At 46.1% G+C, this 19,987-nt stretch overlaps 1 protein-coding gene across 7 annotated transcripts in view; it reads right to left on the bottom strand.

The window, feature by feature from the left end:
- nrxn3a (neurexin 3a) overlaps positions 1-19,987 on the bottom strand; it is a 1,361,409-nt gene that overhangs the window by 688,806 nt on the left and 652,616 nt on the right. For all 7 annotated transcript variants that reach the window (XM_055640186.1, XM_055640188.1, XM_055640185.1 and 4 more), the window contains exon 10: positions 2,363-2,482. In XM_055640186.1, coding sequence (XP_055496161.1) covers positions 2,363-2,482 — 120 coding nt within the window. The remainder of the gene's footprint in view (positions 1-2,362; positions 2,483-19,987) is intronic.

Below are 19,987 nucleotides of genomic sequence, written 5' to 3'. Positions count from 1 at the left end.
GATGCTGTAGATTGTGGTAATGGAAATACTCCACACAATCCAACTCTCACAAGTCTTCAGCTAACTCTGGGAGGACTTAAGAGGGATGTGGGCCAAATAGAACAAGCAGGTAGGGCATCTTGTTTGGCATGGATGAGTTGGGCCGAATGGCCTTTTTCCGTGCTGTACTGCTCTGTGCGTAAGATGTTAAAGAAAGAACTGCAGATGCTAGAAAAATCAAAGGTAGACAAAAAATGCCGGAGAGAACCTATGGAGAGAAAGAAAGAATTGGCGATGTTTTGGGCCTCGACCTGAAACGTCGCCAATTCCTTCTCTCCATGGATGCTGCCTCACCCACTGAGTTTCTCCAGCATTCTTTGTCTCCCTTCTATGAGTAAGATGTTTGAACTTTAGACTTTAGAGATACGGTGCAGAAACAGGCCATTCGAGTCCATGCCGACCAGCGATCACCCCGTACACTAGCACTATCCTACACATAAGGGACAAGATCCAATTTTTATCGAAGCCAATTAACTTACAGACCTGTATGTCTTTGGAGTGTGGGAGGAAAACCGGAGCACCCGGAGAAAACCCACGCAGGTCATGGGGAGAACGTACAAACTCCGCACAGGCAAGCACCCGCAGTCAGGATTGAACCCGGGTCTCTGGCGCTGTAAGGCAGCAACTCTACCGCTGTGCCACTGGGCCGCTCTGACGGCAACAGGCTTCACCTTCTCTTTGCCCCTCTCTACTTAATAACGTATCTCCCAAATATGTTTTTAGATTTATGAGTGGTTAAACTGAGAACAAAGAAATGTACAAGGTAGGAACAGGCCCTTCGGCCCACAATGTCCATGCCGAACATGATGCCAAGTTGAGCTAACCCCTTGTGCCTGCACGTGATGCATATCCCCTCCATTCCCTGAAGGGCACAGCTGGTGGAAACATTGCCCCACAGCGCCAGGAACCTCAGGTGCTGTCTGCGTGGAGTCTGCACGTTCTCCCTTTGCTTGCATGGGTTTCCACCGGGTGCTCTTCCGGTTTCCTCACACACCCCAAAGACATACAGGTTTGTAGGTTTATTAGCTTAGGTAAAATTGTAAATTGCCCCTGGTGTGCATAGGATAGTGCTAGTGTACGGGGTGATCGCTGGTCGGCGCGGACTCGGTGGGTCAAAGGGCCTGTTTCCGCGCTAAAATCTCCCAACTAAACTAAACTAAACTAGACTTCAATTCAATTTAAGCAAGTCAGTTCAATTCAATTCAATTCATTTCAATACAGAAATTAAAATTAATTATGCAGGATATTTAAATCGCAGGCCGCGATGGAAAAGCTGAGGCAGGAGGCGAGGCAGGAGGCTCGCGGGTCGGAGCCAGCGACCGGTTCCCTGGGTCGACGGAGCCCGCGGTTGGGGACGGGTTCGGCGTCCGGAGAGGACCCGTCGGCGATAGTGGAGAGGTCAGGGCGGCGGCCGATGATGGCGCTGACCGATGGACGAGGACGGACCACGTGGGAGTGAGGACGCCGCTGCCGGGGCAAGGAACAATGGAGGAGCCAGCGTGGGGGGAGGTGGTTCGGGGAAGAACAAAGATGTAGCTGGCGAGGGGCTGCTTTGTAACTTTGTCTGTGCCCTTTATGTGGCGACTATTCGCATACCTTGGGTGTGCAAGCAAAGAATTTCACTGTGACTTGTCACTTGTGACAATAAAGGATTTGTTCATTCATTCAATAGACAACAGACAATAGGTGCAGGGGTAGGTCATTCGGCCCTGAAAGCCAGCACCGTCATTCAATGTGATCATGGCTGATCATCCCCAATCAGTACCCCATTGGGATGGGAGATTGCAACCTTCACGTGGTCCGCCCTGTTTCGACGAATGCAATCAACCCGGTGTGCACAATCAAATAAGATCAAGTAGAACAAGTTGTCCTGCAACTTTAGGCTGTGCACGCCATACGCAACAAGAAGAAGAGGCATCCCGTTCCTGCTTTCTCCCCATATCCCCTGACTCCGCAAAGAGCCCTATCTAACTCTCTCTTGAAAGTATCCAGAGAACCGGCCTCCACCAGAGGCAGAGAATTCCACAGGCTCACAACTCTCTGTGTGGAAAAAGTGTTTCCTCGTCTCCGTTCTAAATGGCTTACCCCTTATTCTTAAACTGTGGTCCCTGGTTCTGGACTTCCCCCAAACATCGGGAACATGTATCTTGCATCTAGTGAGTCCAAACCCTTAATAATCTTATATGTTTCAATAAGATGCCCTCTCATCCATCTAAATCCTTCATTCATTTATTTATCCATTCATTCATTCATTCAAGTTTGAATTTTTTCTCACATAAATCAGTAATACGCAAGACCAATTAGATGACACAAATAATCATACCTTCTGCAGTGACTTCATCGACCATCAGCTTCAAATTTTTACCACGTCGGACCACTCTGACCGCGTGCCAGTCATTGTCGTTGAGCTTCTGCCCAGCGTACAGCGTCTCTGGTCCTTTACCTGAAGAATAGTTTGAGCAAACAGTGTTACTTCAAACATACATTCGCAATCAGCCTTTAAACAAAATCTTCATTTGGACTGCAATAAAGTCTCACTATTTCTAGATTAATTTGAATGCATAGTTGAACCCTCTGGTCAATAAATCTCTACCCTTCGTTATTGATAAAAACCAATGTCCTTCCTTTAAATATCCCACAGGTTACACAGAATCATAAGGTGATAGGGGCTGAATTAGGCCATCTGGCCCATCAGGTCAACTGCTCCCATTCAATCATGGCTGATCTAACTCTCCCTCCTAACCCCGTTCTCCTGCCTTCTCCCCGTAACCACTGACACCCGTGCTGATCAAGAATCTATCTATCTCTGCCTTCAAAAATACCCACTGACTTGGCCTCGACAACCTTCCACAGATTTACCACCCTCTGACTAAATAAATTCCTCCTCATCTCCTTCCTAAAGGAACGCCATTTAATTCTGAGACTTTGACCTCTGGTCCTAGACTCTCCCACTAGTGGAAACATCCCCTCCATATCTGCTCACTAAATCACATGATTTTCTAGCTAAACTACAAGGGCTTTATTTAAAACCCAACCTTTATTACAGCCCTAATGCAATAAATTCAAGGATTACAATACATAATTAAGCAAATTCAATAATATTCCATCAATTCAAGGGGTTATGTCCTTTTGAGAGCCACAGATTTTTGATTTCATTTTAAGAGGTACTGATTTATCAGAATGATGGGCTAAATGAATATATTGTAATTCACAAAAGATTTGTCAGTAACCAACCAGAGAGACAAGTTGATTCGAAGACTAGGATGAAGCTACTTGAATTGATGAATATAATTGATTTGAACTTTCCCCAAATCTACTTTTGTGCTCGTGATATCTAGCCTCGTTAAATCTCCCACTCACAGATATTAGAATTCACAAACATTCTGCTTCCTAAGTATGCAAGTTGTAAATAAAATGCTCCACACGTCAGAGTTTGGATATTAACTATCTGTTTAAATTCACTACTCTACCTCCACTTCCTTCCAATTTTAAGTTCCCAGTCGACCTACAAGCCTAAAAGCCCTGTCCCACGAAACGAGTTCATTCCAAGAGCTCTCCCGAGCATTAGAAAAATCAATCTCATGGTAAGCACAGAGAATGAACGTAGCGGGTACGTCGGAGCTCGGGGACGTCTCTTAGCAACTCGTTACGCTAACGGCAGGTACTCAGGAAGACTCGCTAACGGCAGGTAAGCTCGGGAAGACTCGTGAAGATTTTTCAACATGATAAAAAATGTCCACGAGAGCCCTGAATACCGACGAGTGGCCATTACCGTAAATCTCCGAGTTTGAATCAGGGAAAAGTCGGGAGAGCTCTTGGAATGAACTCATACCGTGGGACAGGGCTTTTAGACAGACACAAAGAGCTGGAGTAGCTCAGCGGGACAAGCAGCATCTCTGGAGAGAAGGAATGGGTGACGTTTCGGGTCGAGACCCTTCTTCAGACCCAAAAAGTTCACCCGTTCAATAGACAATAGACAATCGGTGCAGGAGTAGGCCATTCGGACCTTCGAACCAGCACCGCCATTCAATGTGATCATGGCTGATCATCCACAATCAGTACCCCGTTCCTGCCTTCTCCCCATATCCCTTGACTCCGCTATCTTTAAGAGCCCTGTCTAGCTCTCTCTTGAAAGTATCCAGAGAACCAGCCTCCACCGCCCTCTGAGGCAGAGAATTCCAGACTCACAACTCTCTGTGTGAAAAAAGTGTTTCCTCATCTCCGTTCTAAAAGGCTTACCCCTTATTCTTAAACTGTGGCCCCTTCTCTGCAGTGATGCTGCCTGTCCCCCTGAGTTACTCCAGGTTTTTGTGTCTATCTTTCGGTTTAAACCAGCATCTGCAATTCCTTCTTACACAGACCTACAAGCCTTCTGTTTTGCATTCCATTGATCAGGTTTTTTGTGGTGATGTGCTTGGCAAAGATCGTGCAGTTTGCCCTGCTGTGTATACCATCCATAAGATGCACTGCAGCAACTTGTGTTAATTTCTGCAAACCTTGCAGACTTGCAAACAGAGCGATCTAGAAAGGATACTACAGCACCACTCAGAGAACTTTAGGAAGACACAAGGACCTGCAGATGATGGAATCCTGAGCAAAACACAAAGTGCTGGAGGAACTCAGTAGGTCGGGCAGCATCTGGGGAGGAAAACGGATGGACGGCATTTCGGGTCTGAAGAAGCTCTCCCGACTTTTAGACTTTAGACTTAAGTGATACAGAGTGGATCTCTAAAGTGGCTTTCGGACCTGGGAGGTCAGTCCACCAACACCAGCGATCACCCCATGCACGAGCACTAGTATTTCGTGATATAGCTGCTTTTGTGCCCACTTTCAATTAACCTGCAAATCTGCACGTCTTTGGAGTGTGGGAGGAAACCGAAGATCTCGGAGAAAACCCACGAAGGTCACGGGGAAAACATACAAGCTCCGTACAGACAGCGCCCGTAGTCAGGATCGAACCTGGGACTCGGGCGCTGTCTTACGCGATCTGTTCTTTTAAGTCCTGAAACGTCTTCTGTCCACTCCCTCCACGTTCTGGTCTGAAGAGGGGTCTCGACACGAAACGTCTCCAGAGATGCTGCCTGTCCCGCTGAGTTACTCGTCAGTTTGTGTCTTCATTGTTGCCCGACCCACTGAGTGCACGTCAACACCTGCAAACTCCTAAGTCAAACCACACCGTTGCGTATTGGAAACTTCTTTTCATTCCTTTGCGACTTTGTTGGATGGAGTTGCAGGGTTGTTGAGGGGAACCCTAAAACTTGCCAGTGCCTTATACGGTCACACCCCCACTTAAAGACCCCTCTGCCCATCCAGCACCTACTTAGACAAAACTCTGTAAGATTCAGTGGTCAGAACGTTATCTTGTTGATTGACGAGTATGGTTTCCAATCCCACCCGGGAGAACTGGGGAACTACGGTTCGATCCTGTCTAAGGGTGCATTTCTGTACGGAGTCTGCACATTCTCCCCGTGACCTGTGTGGAGCATCTCCTTGGTTACCTCCCACGGTCCAAAGACGTGCAGGTTGATTGGCTTTGGTATAAATGTAAAATTGTCCCTTGTGTGTGTAAGGCAGTGTTAATGTGTGGGGATCACAGGTCAGTGCGGACTCGGTGGGCCGAAGGGCCTGTTTCCGCGCTGTATCTCTAAACTAAACTAAACTAAACTAAACTAAACAAAATTCCAAAGACGTACACTGGAGTGTAGAAGGATGAGAGGTTATCTTATTGAAACATATAAAATAATTAAGGGAGTGGACACGCTAGAGGCAGGAAACATTTTCCCGATGTTGGGGGAGTCCAGAACCAGGGCCCACAGTTTAAGAACAAGGGGTAAGCCATTTAGAACAGAGATGAGGAAAAACTATTTCACCCAAAGAGTTGTGAGTCTGTGGAATTCTCTGCCTTAGAAGGAAGTGGAGGCCGGTTCTCTGGATGCTTTCAAGAGAGAGTTAGATAGAGCTCTTAAAGATAGCGGAGTCAAGGGGATATGGGGAGAAGGCAGGAACGGGGGTACTGATTGGGGATGATCAGCCATGATCACAGTGAATGGCAGTGCTGGCTCAAAGGGCCGAATGGCCTACTCCTGCACCTATTGTCTATTGTAGGTTAATAATTGGCTTCTGCAAAATGTCCCCTCATGTGTGTAGGATAGTACTAGTGCACTGGCGATCAGTGGCTGGCATGGACTAGATGGGCCGAAGGGCCTGTTTCCACACTGTATCTCTAAACTAAACTGAACTGAACTGAGCAGAAAGTTATCATATTGAGTTGCAGCTTATTTAACTTATGAAAATCATTTGGATGATTAAATGATTTTCCTTCAAGAGAGAAGAGAACGAAAACTCTTGGTTTAAATTGTTGTCAGTGGCTTACATGTTATTTTCTCATCAACAATTGAAGTTACTTTTCCCCCAGCTAATTACCACGTCCATCTCTGTTCTGTTGGATTTTTAATCCCACTGAAAAAATATTGCAAAGCCACCAAATATTTTTTTTTTTTTTGGTCAGTCAGTAAATTAATAACGGACATAATATATGGACGTGGTCTGAATGTTGTTCTTCTGATCGAAAAGACCTAACTATCCAGTGCCGCACAATACCACGATTTAATGTCAGCTTTAATGCGTTCATAAGTGATAGGAGCAGAATTAGGCCATTCGGCCCATCACGTCTACTCCGCCATTCAATCATGGCTGGTCTATCTCTCCCTCCGATCCACATTCTCCTGCCTTCTCCACATAGCCTCTGACACTTGCAGCGTAGGTTCACCAGGTTAATTCCCAGGATGGCGGGACTGACGTATGATGAAAGAATGGGTCGACTGGGCTTGTATTCACTGGTATTTAGAAGGATGAGAGTGGATCTTATAGTAACATATAACATTCTTAAAGGATTGGGCAGGCTAGATGCAGGAAAATGTTCCCGATGTTGCGGGAGTCCAGAACCAGGGGTCACACAGTTTAAGAATAAGGGGTAGCCCATTTAGGACTGAGATGAGGAAAAGCTTTGTCTCCCAGAGAGTTGTGAATCTGAGGAATTCTCTGCCACAAAAGGCAGTGGAGGCCAATTCACTGGATGTTTTCAAGAGAGAGTTAGATTTAGCTCTTAGGGCTGAAGGAATCAAGGGATATGGGGAGAAGGCAGGAATGGGGTACTGATTGTGGATGATCAGCCATGATCATATTGAATGGCGGTGCTGGCTCGAAGGGCCTAATGGCCTACTCCTGCACCTATTCTCTATGTTTCTATGTTTCCCACCTTAAACCTGCGCCCTCTAGTTCTTGATTCTCCTCACATGGGTAAAAGATTCTGGAATTAACCCAATCTATTCCCATCATGATTTTACAGTATACTCCTCTATTAAATCGCTGCTCCGCCTCCGAGGTGGGAATAGAATCCTAGAGAGTTAACATGTCTTGCCCACCTGAAACGTTAACCCTTTTTCTTTCTCTAGATGGGGCATCATAGAAACATAGAAACATAGAAATTAGGTGCAGGAGTAGGCCATTCGGCCCTTCGAGCCTGCACAGCCATTCAATATGATCATGGCTGATCATCCAACTCAGTATCCCATACCTGCCTTCTCTCCATACCCCCTGATCCTTTTAGCCACAAGGGCCACATCTAACTCCCTCTTAAATATAGCCAATGAACTGTGGCCTCAACTACCTTCTGAGGCAGAGAATTCCACACATTCACCACTCTCTGTGTGAAAAATGTTTTTTCTCATCTCGGTCCTTAAGGATTTCCCCTCTATCCTTAAACTGTGACCCCTTATCCTGGACTTCCCCAACATCGGGAACAATCTTCCTGCATTTACCCTGTCCAACCCCTTAAGAATTTTGTAAGTTTCTATAAGATCCCCCCTCAATCTCCTAAATTCTAGCGAGTACAAGCCGAGTCTATCCAGTCTTTCTTCATTTGAAAGTCCTGCCATCCCAGGAATCAGTCTGGTGAACCTTCTCTGCACTCACTCTATGGCAATAATGTCCTTCATCAGATTTGGAGACCAAAAATGACCAATACTCCAGGTGTGGTCTCACCAAGACCCTGTACAACTGCAGTAGAACCTCCCTGCTCCTATACTCAAATCCTTTGGCTATGATCCATGCTGATCATGGCCGAGTTGGGCCAAATGGCCTCCACTGCCGCAGATTTACAACTCTCTGGGTGAAAAAGTCTTTCCTCATCTCAATCTTAAATGCCCTACTCATTATTCTTAAACTGTGGTGTCCCCTGGTTCTGGACTCCAACATTGGGGGCATTTTTTCCTGCACCTAGCCTGTCCAGTCCCTTCAGAATTTTATATGTCTCTATACGAATACCCTGTCATCCGTCTAAATTCCTGTGAATATTAGCCCAGTCGATCCATTATTGTTGCCTGGCCAGCTGAGTATTACATGTGTTCTGGGTTCCAAGCAACTAGATGATGCTGCCCAACCTGCTGAGTATTTCCACCATTTTGCGTTTATTTTCTGTAAAGTCCACGTTTTATTTTATTTTATTTGTAAGCAGCATATATGAAATGGGAGGCACGGTGGTGCAGCGGTAGTGTTGCTGCCTTGCAGCGCCAGAGATATGGGTTCCATCCATCCTGCCTACGGGTGCTGTCTGCACGGAGTTTGTACGTTCTCCCCGTTACTGTGTGGGTTTCCTCCTGGTGCTCCCGTTTCCTCCCACACTCCAAAGACGTGCAGGTTTGTAGGATAATCGGCTTCTGTAAATTGTCCCTAGTGTGTAGGATGGAACTAGTGTATGAATGAATGCTGGTAGGCGTGGACTCGGTGGGCCGAAGGGCCTGTTTCCACGCTGTATCTCTAAACGAACTGTGAATTAATTTAGTCCGATTTCCTTTCTGCTGAGATATCATGTTTGGAACACAAGGGTTTTATTGAAGATCGTTTTCCAATTACTCCACATGAATCTTTAATTACAATTTGATCATCGTTCTGAATCCATTATCTTCATCTCAAAGTATGTCATGTTTTAAACTCACTGCAACTGAAATACACCCAGAAGATGAATTATAATTGTAAGGTCAGTCTGAAGAAGGGTTTTAACCTGAGATGTCACCAATCCTTTTTCTCATAAGTTCAGAAGTGATAGGAGCAGAATTAGGCCATTTGGCCCATCAAGTCTACTCCGTCGTTCAATCAAGGCTGATCTATCTTTCAAAGTCAAAGTCAAAGTCAAAGTCAATTTTATTCGCCACAGGCACCTGAAGGTGCAGTGAAATGAATTTGCCAGCAGCGATACACTTAAAAAGAACACACGATACACAATAAGATTTAACACAAACATCCACCACAGCATTCTTCACTGTGGTGGAAGGCAACAAAGTTCAGTCAGTCCTCCTCCTTTGTTCATCCGTGGTCGGGGACATAAACCCTCCGCAGTCGCCGCTACGGACTTGATTAGTAGTCACTCCCTCCCAAACCCCATTCTCCTGCCTTCTCCCCATAATGTCTGACACCCCCACTAATCAAGAATCTATCTATCTCTGCCTCTAGAAATATCCACTGACTTGGCCTCCACAGCCATCTCCTGTGATGCTGACTGACCCGCTGAGTTGCTCCAGCACTTTGTGTCTATCTAAATGAAAAATACTAATTTGTGTTTACAAGCATCTGCAGTTCCTTCCTACACTGATGAATTGTAAATCTAACATCTTGTTTTCTAACCCCTATTTTGTTTCTTCCTTTTTTGCAACTGTAAAGGGTGCCCAGCAGTTATAAAGTCATAAGGTCATACTGTAAGTCGTAAAGAATAGGAGTAGTATTAGGCCATTTGGCCCATCAAGTCTATTCCACCATTCAATCAATTTCTCCCTCCTAACCCCATTCTCCTGCCTTCTCCCCATAACCTTGGACACCCGTTCTAATCAAGAGACTATCTATCTCTGCCTTAAAAAATATCCACTACCTTGGCCTCTACAGAGATCTGTGGCAAAGGATTCCACAAATTCACCACCCTCTGAGTAAAGACATTGCACCTCATGTCAAACATGCAGTCTTTGGCTGAGAAAAGACCATGTATTGCACCACTCTGCTAAACGGTGAGCATCAGCTGTGAACAACAGATCACTGAGCCACAGTAGTTGCTCTGACACTCGGTTCAGCTGCTTCAGCCGTCAGCTCCATCTATATCTCGCGCAATGGCAACCTTCCTCAGTCTTTACACTGTGCAGAAAAATAAACTTATGTCACCAAGAGTCATCGAGTCATAGAGTGATACAGCGTGGAAACAGGCCATTCGGCCCAACTTGCCCATACCGGCCAACATGTCCCAGCTACACTGGTCCCACCTGCCTGCGTTTGGTCCATATCCCTCCAAACTTGTCCTGGGCCCACAACTTAAATAACACCGTGAGCGGCACGGTGGCGCAGCGGTAGAGTTGCTGCCTCACAGCGTCGGGGCCCAGGGTTCGATCCCGACTACGGGTGCTGTCTGCACGGAGTTTGTACGTTCTCCCCGTGACATGCATTGGTTTTCACCCAGATCATCGTTTTCCCCTCACACTCCAAAGACGTACAGGTTCGTAGGTTAATCGGCTTGGTATAAATTGTAAATTGGCCCCAGTGTGTAAGATAGTGTTAATGTGTGGGGATCGCTGGTCGGCGCGGACTCGATGGGCCAAAGAACCAGTTTCCGCGCTGCATCTCTAAACTAAACTAAACTAAATAAAAAAATTACGAACATGGACATTGAAACCAACATGTTAGTTAACACATTGTGTTAATACAATGTAGAGTTGCTGCCTCACAGCGTAAGAGGCTCAGTTCTATCTTGACCATGGGCGCTGTCTATACAAAGTTTGTGCATTCTCCCCGTGACCTGCGTGGGTTTTCTCCGGAAGCTCCAGTTTCCTCCCACATTTGGGATGTGAAAGTAGGATAGAACTAATGTTGGTGTGGACTCAGTGGGCCGAAGGGCCTGTTTCCACGCTGTATCTCTAAATTCAATTAAACTAAAAATGATATGTTTATTAATACTGTAACCAGAGGTGCAATGACCTAACTGCCTATAAATGTGGACAATACATAAATAATCACATACAGACTCTGACTGCATAGAACAGTACAACACAGGAATGGGCCCTTCAGCCCACAATGTTTGTACTGTACATAATACCCAGTTAAACTGATCTCATCTGCCTGTTCATGATCCACATCCTTGTATTCCTAAAGGGCCTGTCCCACTTAGGCTATTTTTAGGCGACTGCCGGTGACTGTCATAGTCGTAGCAGGTCGCCGAGAAAGCGAAACTGGACCTCCCCTTCGACATAAAATTTGAAATAGAATCATTACTTTAACAACAACAACAAAAACGAAGTCAGCACCAGCGACAACCTACGTCACCTGGCGACAACCTACGACAGCACCTACGTCAGGAGAAGTCAAGCTACGCTCATTGGCGTCAAACCCACTGTCGCCGACTGTCGCCGAAAAGTTTTGAACATTTCAAAATCCAGCGGTGACCAGAAAAATGCTACGATTCTTTGGGAAACTGAGGAGACGACTCATGTCCATACAGGTGACACTCTGGCGACCATGTAGCGACAGCCTAGTCACCTGTAGTCGCCTAAAAAAATCACCTAAGTGGCGGGACTGTCATATGTTGAGAGAATGGAGCGGCTGGGCTTGTACACTCTGGAGTTTACAAGGATGAGAGGGGATCTTATTGAAACATATAAGATTGTTAAGGGTTTGGACATGCTAGAGGCAGGAAACGTGTTCCCAATGTTGGGGGAGTCCATAAGCAGGAGTCACAGTTTAAGAATTTAGCCATTTAGAACAGAGACGAGGAAACACTTTTTCTCACAGAGAGTTGTGAGTCTGTGGAATTCTCTGCCTCAAAGGGCGGTAGGTGCCATTTCTCTGGATGTTCTCAAGAGAGAGCTAGATAGGGCTCTTGAAGATAGCTGAGGAGATATGGGGAGAAAGCAGGAACGGGGTACTGATTGTGGATGATCAGCCATGATCACATTGAATCGTGGGGCTGGCTCGAAGGGCCGAATTGCCTACTGCTGCATCTATTGTCTATTGACAGGGGCAGACCGTGTGTCTATCCAAAAGCCTCTTAAATGCCACTATCACATCTAGTGATCTTTTGATACTACAACTGTTTGTGACTTGCTTCAATATTATAATTATTGGCTATGCTTCATATCATGATTAATAGGGATGCATTTCAATAGAATGATTATTTATGATGTGCTTTTCACGTCTCCCGGTATGGAAGTTGTCACTACTTCAAGATTGTGGGCAAATTAGCAAAGGCAATCCCCCTGTGTTCATTTGCAAATGTCATAAAGTCGAAAGGTCATAAGTGATAGAACCAGAATGAGGCCATTCGGTCCTTCAAGTCTGCTCCGCCATTCAATCATGGCTGATCTATCTCTCCCTCTGAAGCCCATTTTCCTGCCTTCTCCCCATAACCCCTGACACCCACACTGATCATAAAGTGGAACAGATTCCTGTTTAATTGACCCATCAATATTCAATCCACAACCATTCCCATTGCTGTGAATTCATTGCCAAGCCCTTTTCATGTGGTTTCATAGGACATTGAACAGTAGAATGCAGGAACAGGCCCTCCGGCCCACAAAGCCCATGCCGAACATGATGCCAAGTTAAGACTGAAGAAGGGTCTCGGCCCAAAACGTCACCCATTACTTCTCTCCAGAGGTGCTGCCTGCCCCGCTGAGTTACTCCAGCATTTTGTGTCTATCTTAAGCTAATCTCCTCTCCCTATCTCTCCATTCCCTGCATGTCCATGTGTCTGTCTTAAATGCCACTATCGCATCTGCCTCCACCACCACCCCTGGCAGTGTGTTCCAGGCACTCACCATTGACCTGTGTGAAAAATAACTTGTCCAGCACACACACACATCTCCTCTAAAAATTTCCCCACTCAACTTAGAGCTCTTGGGTTTATCATTCACCGCCCCGGGAAAGCAAGATGGTCTGATAGTCCATTCTATTTGTACCTCTCATAATTTAATATACTGTAGCGGCACCTAGTGGTGGAGCTGGGTATTAAGAACCCTCATCATTGGTCGGGACTGTCACGTGACTGGCAGTTCGTCTGCGGGTTTTTTGAGAGTCATCAGTAGTTAGTGCTCCTCGCATCGACCAGAGCTGAATCGTTAAATCTTGACAAGGAACGCGGTGATTCGAGCATTTGTTTTGTTCATAAAGAATATTTTGCTCAACCTGCCTGGTCTCACTACAATACAAACATTCACTCCCACACAATTCCTTGCAGAGTTGAAACCATAACTACTTGATTGAAATAGAATTTCAGAATCCGGATCTTTGATATTTTAGTGTAGTTCACGGCACGGAAACAGGCCCTTCGGCCCACTGAGTCCGCGCCGACCAGCGATCCCCGTACACTAACACTACCCTACACACACCAGGGACAATTTACACATACACCAAGCCAATTAAACGACAACCCTGCACGTCTTTGGGGTTTGGGAAGAGACTGGGCATCTCGGAGAAAACCCACGCTGGTCGCGGGGAGAACGTACAAATTGTATGGATAAGCATCCTGTAGTCAGGATCGAACCCGGGTCTCTGGCGCTGTAAGGCAGCAACTCTACAGCTGCGCCACCGTGCCGATTGTCAGCATTAAAACTGCGAGAGAATGTTGCATCTTGTCAAACTCAACTCTGTACGTTCAATTCCATTGAATAGACAATAGACAATAGGTGCAGGAGTAGGTCATTCAGCCACTCGGCCATTCAATGTGATTGTGGTGATCGTCCACAATCAGTACCCCGTTCCTGCCTTTTGGTCCAACAGAATGAGAATGCGTGTGAGTATTGGGAGCTTTAGGGTGGCACAATGGCGCAGCGGTAGAGCTGCTGCCTTACAGCCCTCTGGAACCCTGGTTCGATCCAGACTACGGGTGCTGTCTGTACGGAGTTTGTACATTTTCCCCGTGACCCTTGTGGGAAGATTCACATTTTGTTACGAATTTTCAACTGGATTTCATGGTTAAAAAAACAAAGTGCTGGAGGAAACAGGCTCTTCGGCCTACCGAGTCCGCACCGACCAGCGATCCCTGCCATGCCTAACTGTAGGGAGAATGGACAAGCATTATTTAGGGTCAGTGCTCTTTTTCAGACTGAAGAAAACGCTGCCTGGCCCGCTGAGTCCTGCAGGCAAAATGTTTCCCATGTCATGGGAGTCCAGAACCAGGGGTCACACAGTTTAAGAATTAGGGGGAAGCCATTTAGGACTGAGACGAGGAAAAACATTTTCACCCAGAGAGTTGTGAATCTGCGGAAATCTCTGCCACAGGAGGCAGTGGAGGCCAATACACTGGATGTTTTCAAGAGAGAATTAGATATAGCTTCTTAGGCCTAACAGAATCAAGGGATATGGAGATAAAGCAGGAACGGGGTACTGATTTTGGATGATCAGCCATGATCACATTGAATGGTGGTGCTGGCTCGAAGGGCCGAATGGCCAATTCCTGCACCTATTTTCTATGTTTCTATGTTCCTCCAATATTTTGTTTTAGCTCAAGATTCCAGCATTTTCAGATTCAGATTCAATTTTAATTGTCATTGTCAGTGTACAGTACAGGGACAACAAAATGCATTAGACAACGAAATGCATTTGTGTATCTTATAACCATATAACCATATAACAATTACAGCACGGAAACAGGCCATCTCGGCCCTACAAGTCCATGCCGAACAATTATTTTCCCTTAGTCCTACCTGCCTGCACTCATACCATAACCCTCCATTCCCTTCTCATCCATATGCCTATCCAATTTATTTTTAAATGATACCACTTCCACTGGAAGCTCATTCCACACCGTTACCACTCTGAGTAAAGAAGTTCCCCCTCATGTTACCCCTAAACTTCTGTCCTTTAATTCTGAAGTCATGTCTTCTTGTTTGAATCTTCCCTATTCTCAAAGGGAAATCAACTCTGTCCACATCAACTCTGTCTATCCCTCTCATCATTTTAAAGACCTCTATCAAGTCCCCCCTTAACCTTCTGCGTTCCAGAGAATAAAGACCTAACTTATTCTTGGGTCTGGATTTCACAGTGACTGCCTTCTAATTATACTTCAGATGAAGGGTCAGACTGAGGAAGTGTCCTGAGCTGAAACGTCACCTATCCATGTTCTCCAGAGATGATGCCTGACATGCTGTGTTACTCTAGCAGACTTTGTGTTGTCTGTTTGTGTATTAACCAGCATCAGCATTTCCCTGTTCAAACACTTCATTAAAACAAGTGGGAAAAAGTTTCAGTTTAGTTTATTGTCACGTGTACCGAGGTACAGTGAAAAGCCTTTGTTGCGTGCTAACCAGTCAGGAGAAAGACAATACATGATTACAATCGATCCATTTACAGTGTGTAGATACATGATAAGGGATTGACATTTAGTGCAGGGTAAAGACAGTAGAGCCCAAGGGTCACCAAAGAGCTATACAGTAGTTCAGGACTGCTCTCTGGTCGTGGTAGGATGGTTCAGTTGCCTGATATCAGCTGGGAAAAAAGTCCCTGAATATGAAGGTGTGCGTGTTTACACTTCTGTACCTTTTGCCTGATGGGAGAGGGGAGAAGAGGGAGTGGCCAGAATGCGACTGGTCATTGATTATGCTGCTGGCCTTGCTGAGGCAGCGTAAGGTACAAATGGAGTCAATGGATAATTGTACATATGATGGCTGTATCACAGCTCAATTCTCTGTTAGGAATTTTTACGCAAGATATTAATTACAGATTGAGCACATTTCTGATTGCTGATGGATTTCAAATGGATTTGATATTCCTTTGCCCTCCCAACCCTGGAAAATATCAAACCCAGCTGCATAAATTGGAAATAAATTACTTGGATCATAATTGGATTTCTAAATCGGAATGGGTTGAATAATAGAGGCAGATGAATAATACACGCTAGAGGCAGGAAACATGTTCCCGATGTTGGGGGGAGTCCAGAACCAGGGGCCACAGTTTAAGGATAAGGGGTAGGCCATTTAGAACGGAGACAAGGAAACAATTTTCCACCTAGAGAGTTGTGAATCTGCGGAATTCTCTGCCTCAGAGAGCAGTGGAGGCTAATTCTCTGGATGCTTTCAGGAGTTAGATAGAGCTCTTAAAGATAATGGAGTCAAGGGATATGGGGAGAAGGCAGGAACGGGGTACTGATTGTGGATGATCAGCCATGATCACATTGAATGGCAGTGCTTGCTCGAAGGGCCGAACAAGATCTTTGGTTTCCTCTAAATACGTACACACAGGTTTGTAGGTTAACTGGCTTGGTATATATGTAATATTGTCCCTAGTGTGTGTAGGGGGGTAGTATTAATGTGCAGGGGATCGCTGGTTGGCGCAGACTCGGTGGGCCTAAAGGCCTGTTGCCGCGCTCTATCTCTAAACTAAACCAATAGCTTGCATTTGGAAGGCCATTAGTGGCTGACCCCGATATGTCTTAGTCTTTCTATGTTTCCAGCTCTTCTATTGTCCCTATTGTACTATATTGAAGATCCCGACATATTCTACTATACCCCACCTGCCCAATTTCTCCAGAGATGCTACCGAACGCATTCTGAGTTGACTAGAAAATTTCCTTCAATTTATTCGCCAAAGGTTCTATTAATGGGTTTGTTTTGACACACCTGGACCCTACCTTTAGTCCTTTGTAATAGATTACATCTTTTCACACAAAATGTGGTGGGTGTATGGAACGAGTGCACAGTGGACAGCTTGATAGACAAAAATATGGAGAAACATTCATGAATAGATTGTATTCAAATCTTTTCTTTGACTGGATAGCACAGAAACAAAGGCTTTTGACTGTACCTCGGTACACATGACTATTACCTTGCTTAAATGCGATGATGGACACAAAATGCGTATCTCCGCTCGCAGGCAGCCTATCTCATGGAGCTGGAGGAATGGGTGAGACTGACTCAGAGCGAGACCCTTTCTGGGTACTGCACAGACTACCATCGGAGCCTGCGACTTAGTTGCCTGGGATCGACGCTCCACAGGCAGGTTGGACTATTGTAGTTGGGGCATGTTGGCCGGTGTGACTCTATGACATATTCCACTATCGCTGGGTGTCACAGTGGCGCAGTGGAAGAGTTGCTGCCTTACAGCACTTACAGAGCCACAGGCTCGATCCCGCCTACGGGCGCGGAGGGCCCATGCCGGCTACGGGACAAGATCGCCCCGACAACTGAAGGCTTGAGGCCCTCGACCGTGGGAGAACAAAGAAGGGAAGAGATTGAACTTGTTTTACCTTCCATCACAGTGAGGTAATGTGGAGGAGTCCTAGTGGTGTATGTTTATGTTAAAATCGTGGTTTGGCGCAGACGTTGCTTTTTAAGGGCCTGTTGCCGCACGGTAAATGAATAGCTTGCATTGTTGGCCATTACTGGCTGACCCCGATATTCTTAGTCTTTCCTCGCCTCCAGCTCTTCCCCCTCCCCCACCCCATACCCAACCACTGAAGGGTCCCGACCTGAATCATCACACCCACTTTTTTCTCCAGAGATGCTGCCGAACGCACTGAGTTACTCCAGCATTCTGTGTTTATCTTCGGTACAAACCAGCATCTGCAGTTCTATGTTTCTGCACCCTACCTTTTAGTCCGACTTCAAGATTATATCTTTGCACTAAATGTTCCACCCTTTATCCTTTATCTGTGCACTGTGGACAGCTTGATTGTAATCATGAATATTCATGTACATTCATGAATAGATTGTATTCAAATCTTTTCTTTGGCTGGATAGCACAGAAACAATGGCTTTGACGGTACCTCGGCTGTACACATGGGGCCTAAACAAAACTAAACTATTACCAGCCGGAGACCCGATTGTTTTCGGGAGACTATCTCCGCTGCGGATCTGCTCTGCGGCCTAATCGTCATGGAGCTGGCCGGCCTTGGAGCGTGGGGACGGCTTTGAGCCCCTCGCTGCTGTAATGTCGACTTACCATGGGAGCCTGTGAGGCTTCCGGGGAACGCACGCTCAGGTCCGGCCTGCGGATTTCACATCGAGGAGCTCGCGGGTCTCGGGAGAGGAGACTGATTCCCGGGAAGTATCCAAAGTCGCAAGAGGCGACTTCAGCCTCGACCCGGGTCCGATCGCCCCCGTGTGGGGGACCTGACATCCCCTCGATGCTTCAGGCCGTTTGACTCCCCATCGCCCGTGGGGGTTGAGATTGCCCCGACAACGGAAGGCTCGAGGCCGTAAATCGCCCCGCGCGGCCTAAGAAGGGAAGAGTGGAACTTGTTTTATCGCCCGCCTGGTGAGGGACATCGGGAGAGAGTCACTGTGGTGGATGGGGATGTTAAAATGTACTTTGCCTTCCATCACAGTTGCTTTCATTGGTATAACTGTGACGGCAAATGATATTCCTCGTTATGTGTATGTCTTGGCTAATAGAGTATGATTATGATTATGACGTGGTCAAAGTGGCAGAATTCAAGGAGATGTTTAAAAGGAGAAGCAAGAGAGAGAAGCAATAAAAGTTAGCTGGACTATTTCAGAGCTTAGGCTCAGAACAGCTGAGTTAAGCCTCTATAAGGTGTTGGTCAGGCCCCAGTTGGAATATTGTGAGCAATTTTGGGCACCATATCTGAGGAAGGATGTGCTGGCTCTGGAGAGGGTCCAGAGGAGATTTACAAGAACGATCCCAGGAATGAGTGGGTTAACCTGTGATGACCGTTTGTCGGCACTGGGCCTGTACTCGCTGGAGTTTAGAAGAATGAGGGGAGGACGTACAGAATAGTGAAAGGCTTGGGTAGAATGGATGTGGAGAGGATGTTTCCACTAGTGGGAGAGTCTAGGACCAGAGGTCATAGCCTCAGAATTAAAGGAAGTTCTTTTAGGAAGGAGATGAGGAGAAATGTATTTAGTCAGTGGGTGGTGAATCTGTGAAATTCATTGCCACAGAAGGCTGTGGAGGCCAAGTCAATGGATATTTTTAAGGTAGAGATAGATTCTTGATTAGTGCGGGTGTCAGAGGTCATGGGAAGAGGCATGAGAATGGGGTTAAGAAGGAGAGATGGATCAGCCATGGTTAAATGGCGGAGTAGACTTAGTGGACCGAATGGTCTAATTCTACTCCAATCCCTTATGACCTTATGGGTTGATCACCAGTGGTAGAGTGAGAAGAAGTTGAGATGTACAAGGCACAATTTTTTGTTTTGAATGCGACATTAATGTACCAGAGGTGCACATATCAGAGCAACAGAATGAGATCAGAAAACCTGAGATAGACACAAAGTGCTGGAGTAACTCAGCGGGACAGGCAGCATCTCTGGAGAGAAAGAATGGGTGACATTTCGGGTTGAGACCTTTCATCAGGCTGAGAGTCAGGAAGAGGGAACCAAACCCTTGCATCTCTTCTCTCTCCGTCCCTCATATACATACCCTAGTTGTTCTACTAGTTTCAACTTCAACCTGGTGAGTCTCATTGTCTGTAACTCGTATCATCTAACCCATAGCCAACAATGGCCCATTTCCTTTATCATCATTACCTACTTGCATATCCTTTTGTTCTATATCTCTATAGACCATACACCATAGGTGCAGGAGTAGGCCATTCGGCTCTTCGAGCCAGCACCGCCATTCAATGTGATCATGGCTGATCATCCACAATCAGTACCCCGTTCCTGCCTTCTCCCCATCCCCTGATTCCGCTATCTTTAAGAGCCCTATCTAGCTCTCTCTTGAAAGTATCCAGAGAACCGGCCTCCACCGCCCTCTGAGGCAGAGAATTCCACAGACTCACAACTCTCTGTGAGAAAAAGTGTTTAATCGTTTCCATTGTAAATGGCTTACTCCTATTCTTAAACTGTGGCCCCTGGTTCTGGTTCTGGACTCCCCCAACATCAGGAACATGTTTCCCGCCTATAGCGTGTCCAAACCCTTAATAATCTTATATGTTTCAATAAGATATCCTCTCATCC

The sequence above is a fragment of the Leucoraja erinacea genome, chromosome 9 (genome assembly GCF_028641065.1).
Source record: "Leucoraja erinacea ecotype New England chromosome 9, Leri_hhj_1, whole genome shotgun sequence".
NCBI classification, from domain to species: Eukaryota; Metazoa; Chordata; class Chondrichthyes; order Rajiformes; family Rajidae; genus Leucoraja; species Leucoraja erinaceus.
Note: the sequence above shows the minus strand (reverse complement) of the source record. Positions and strands in the feature narration are given on the sequence as shown.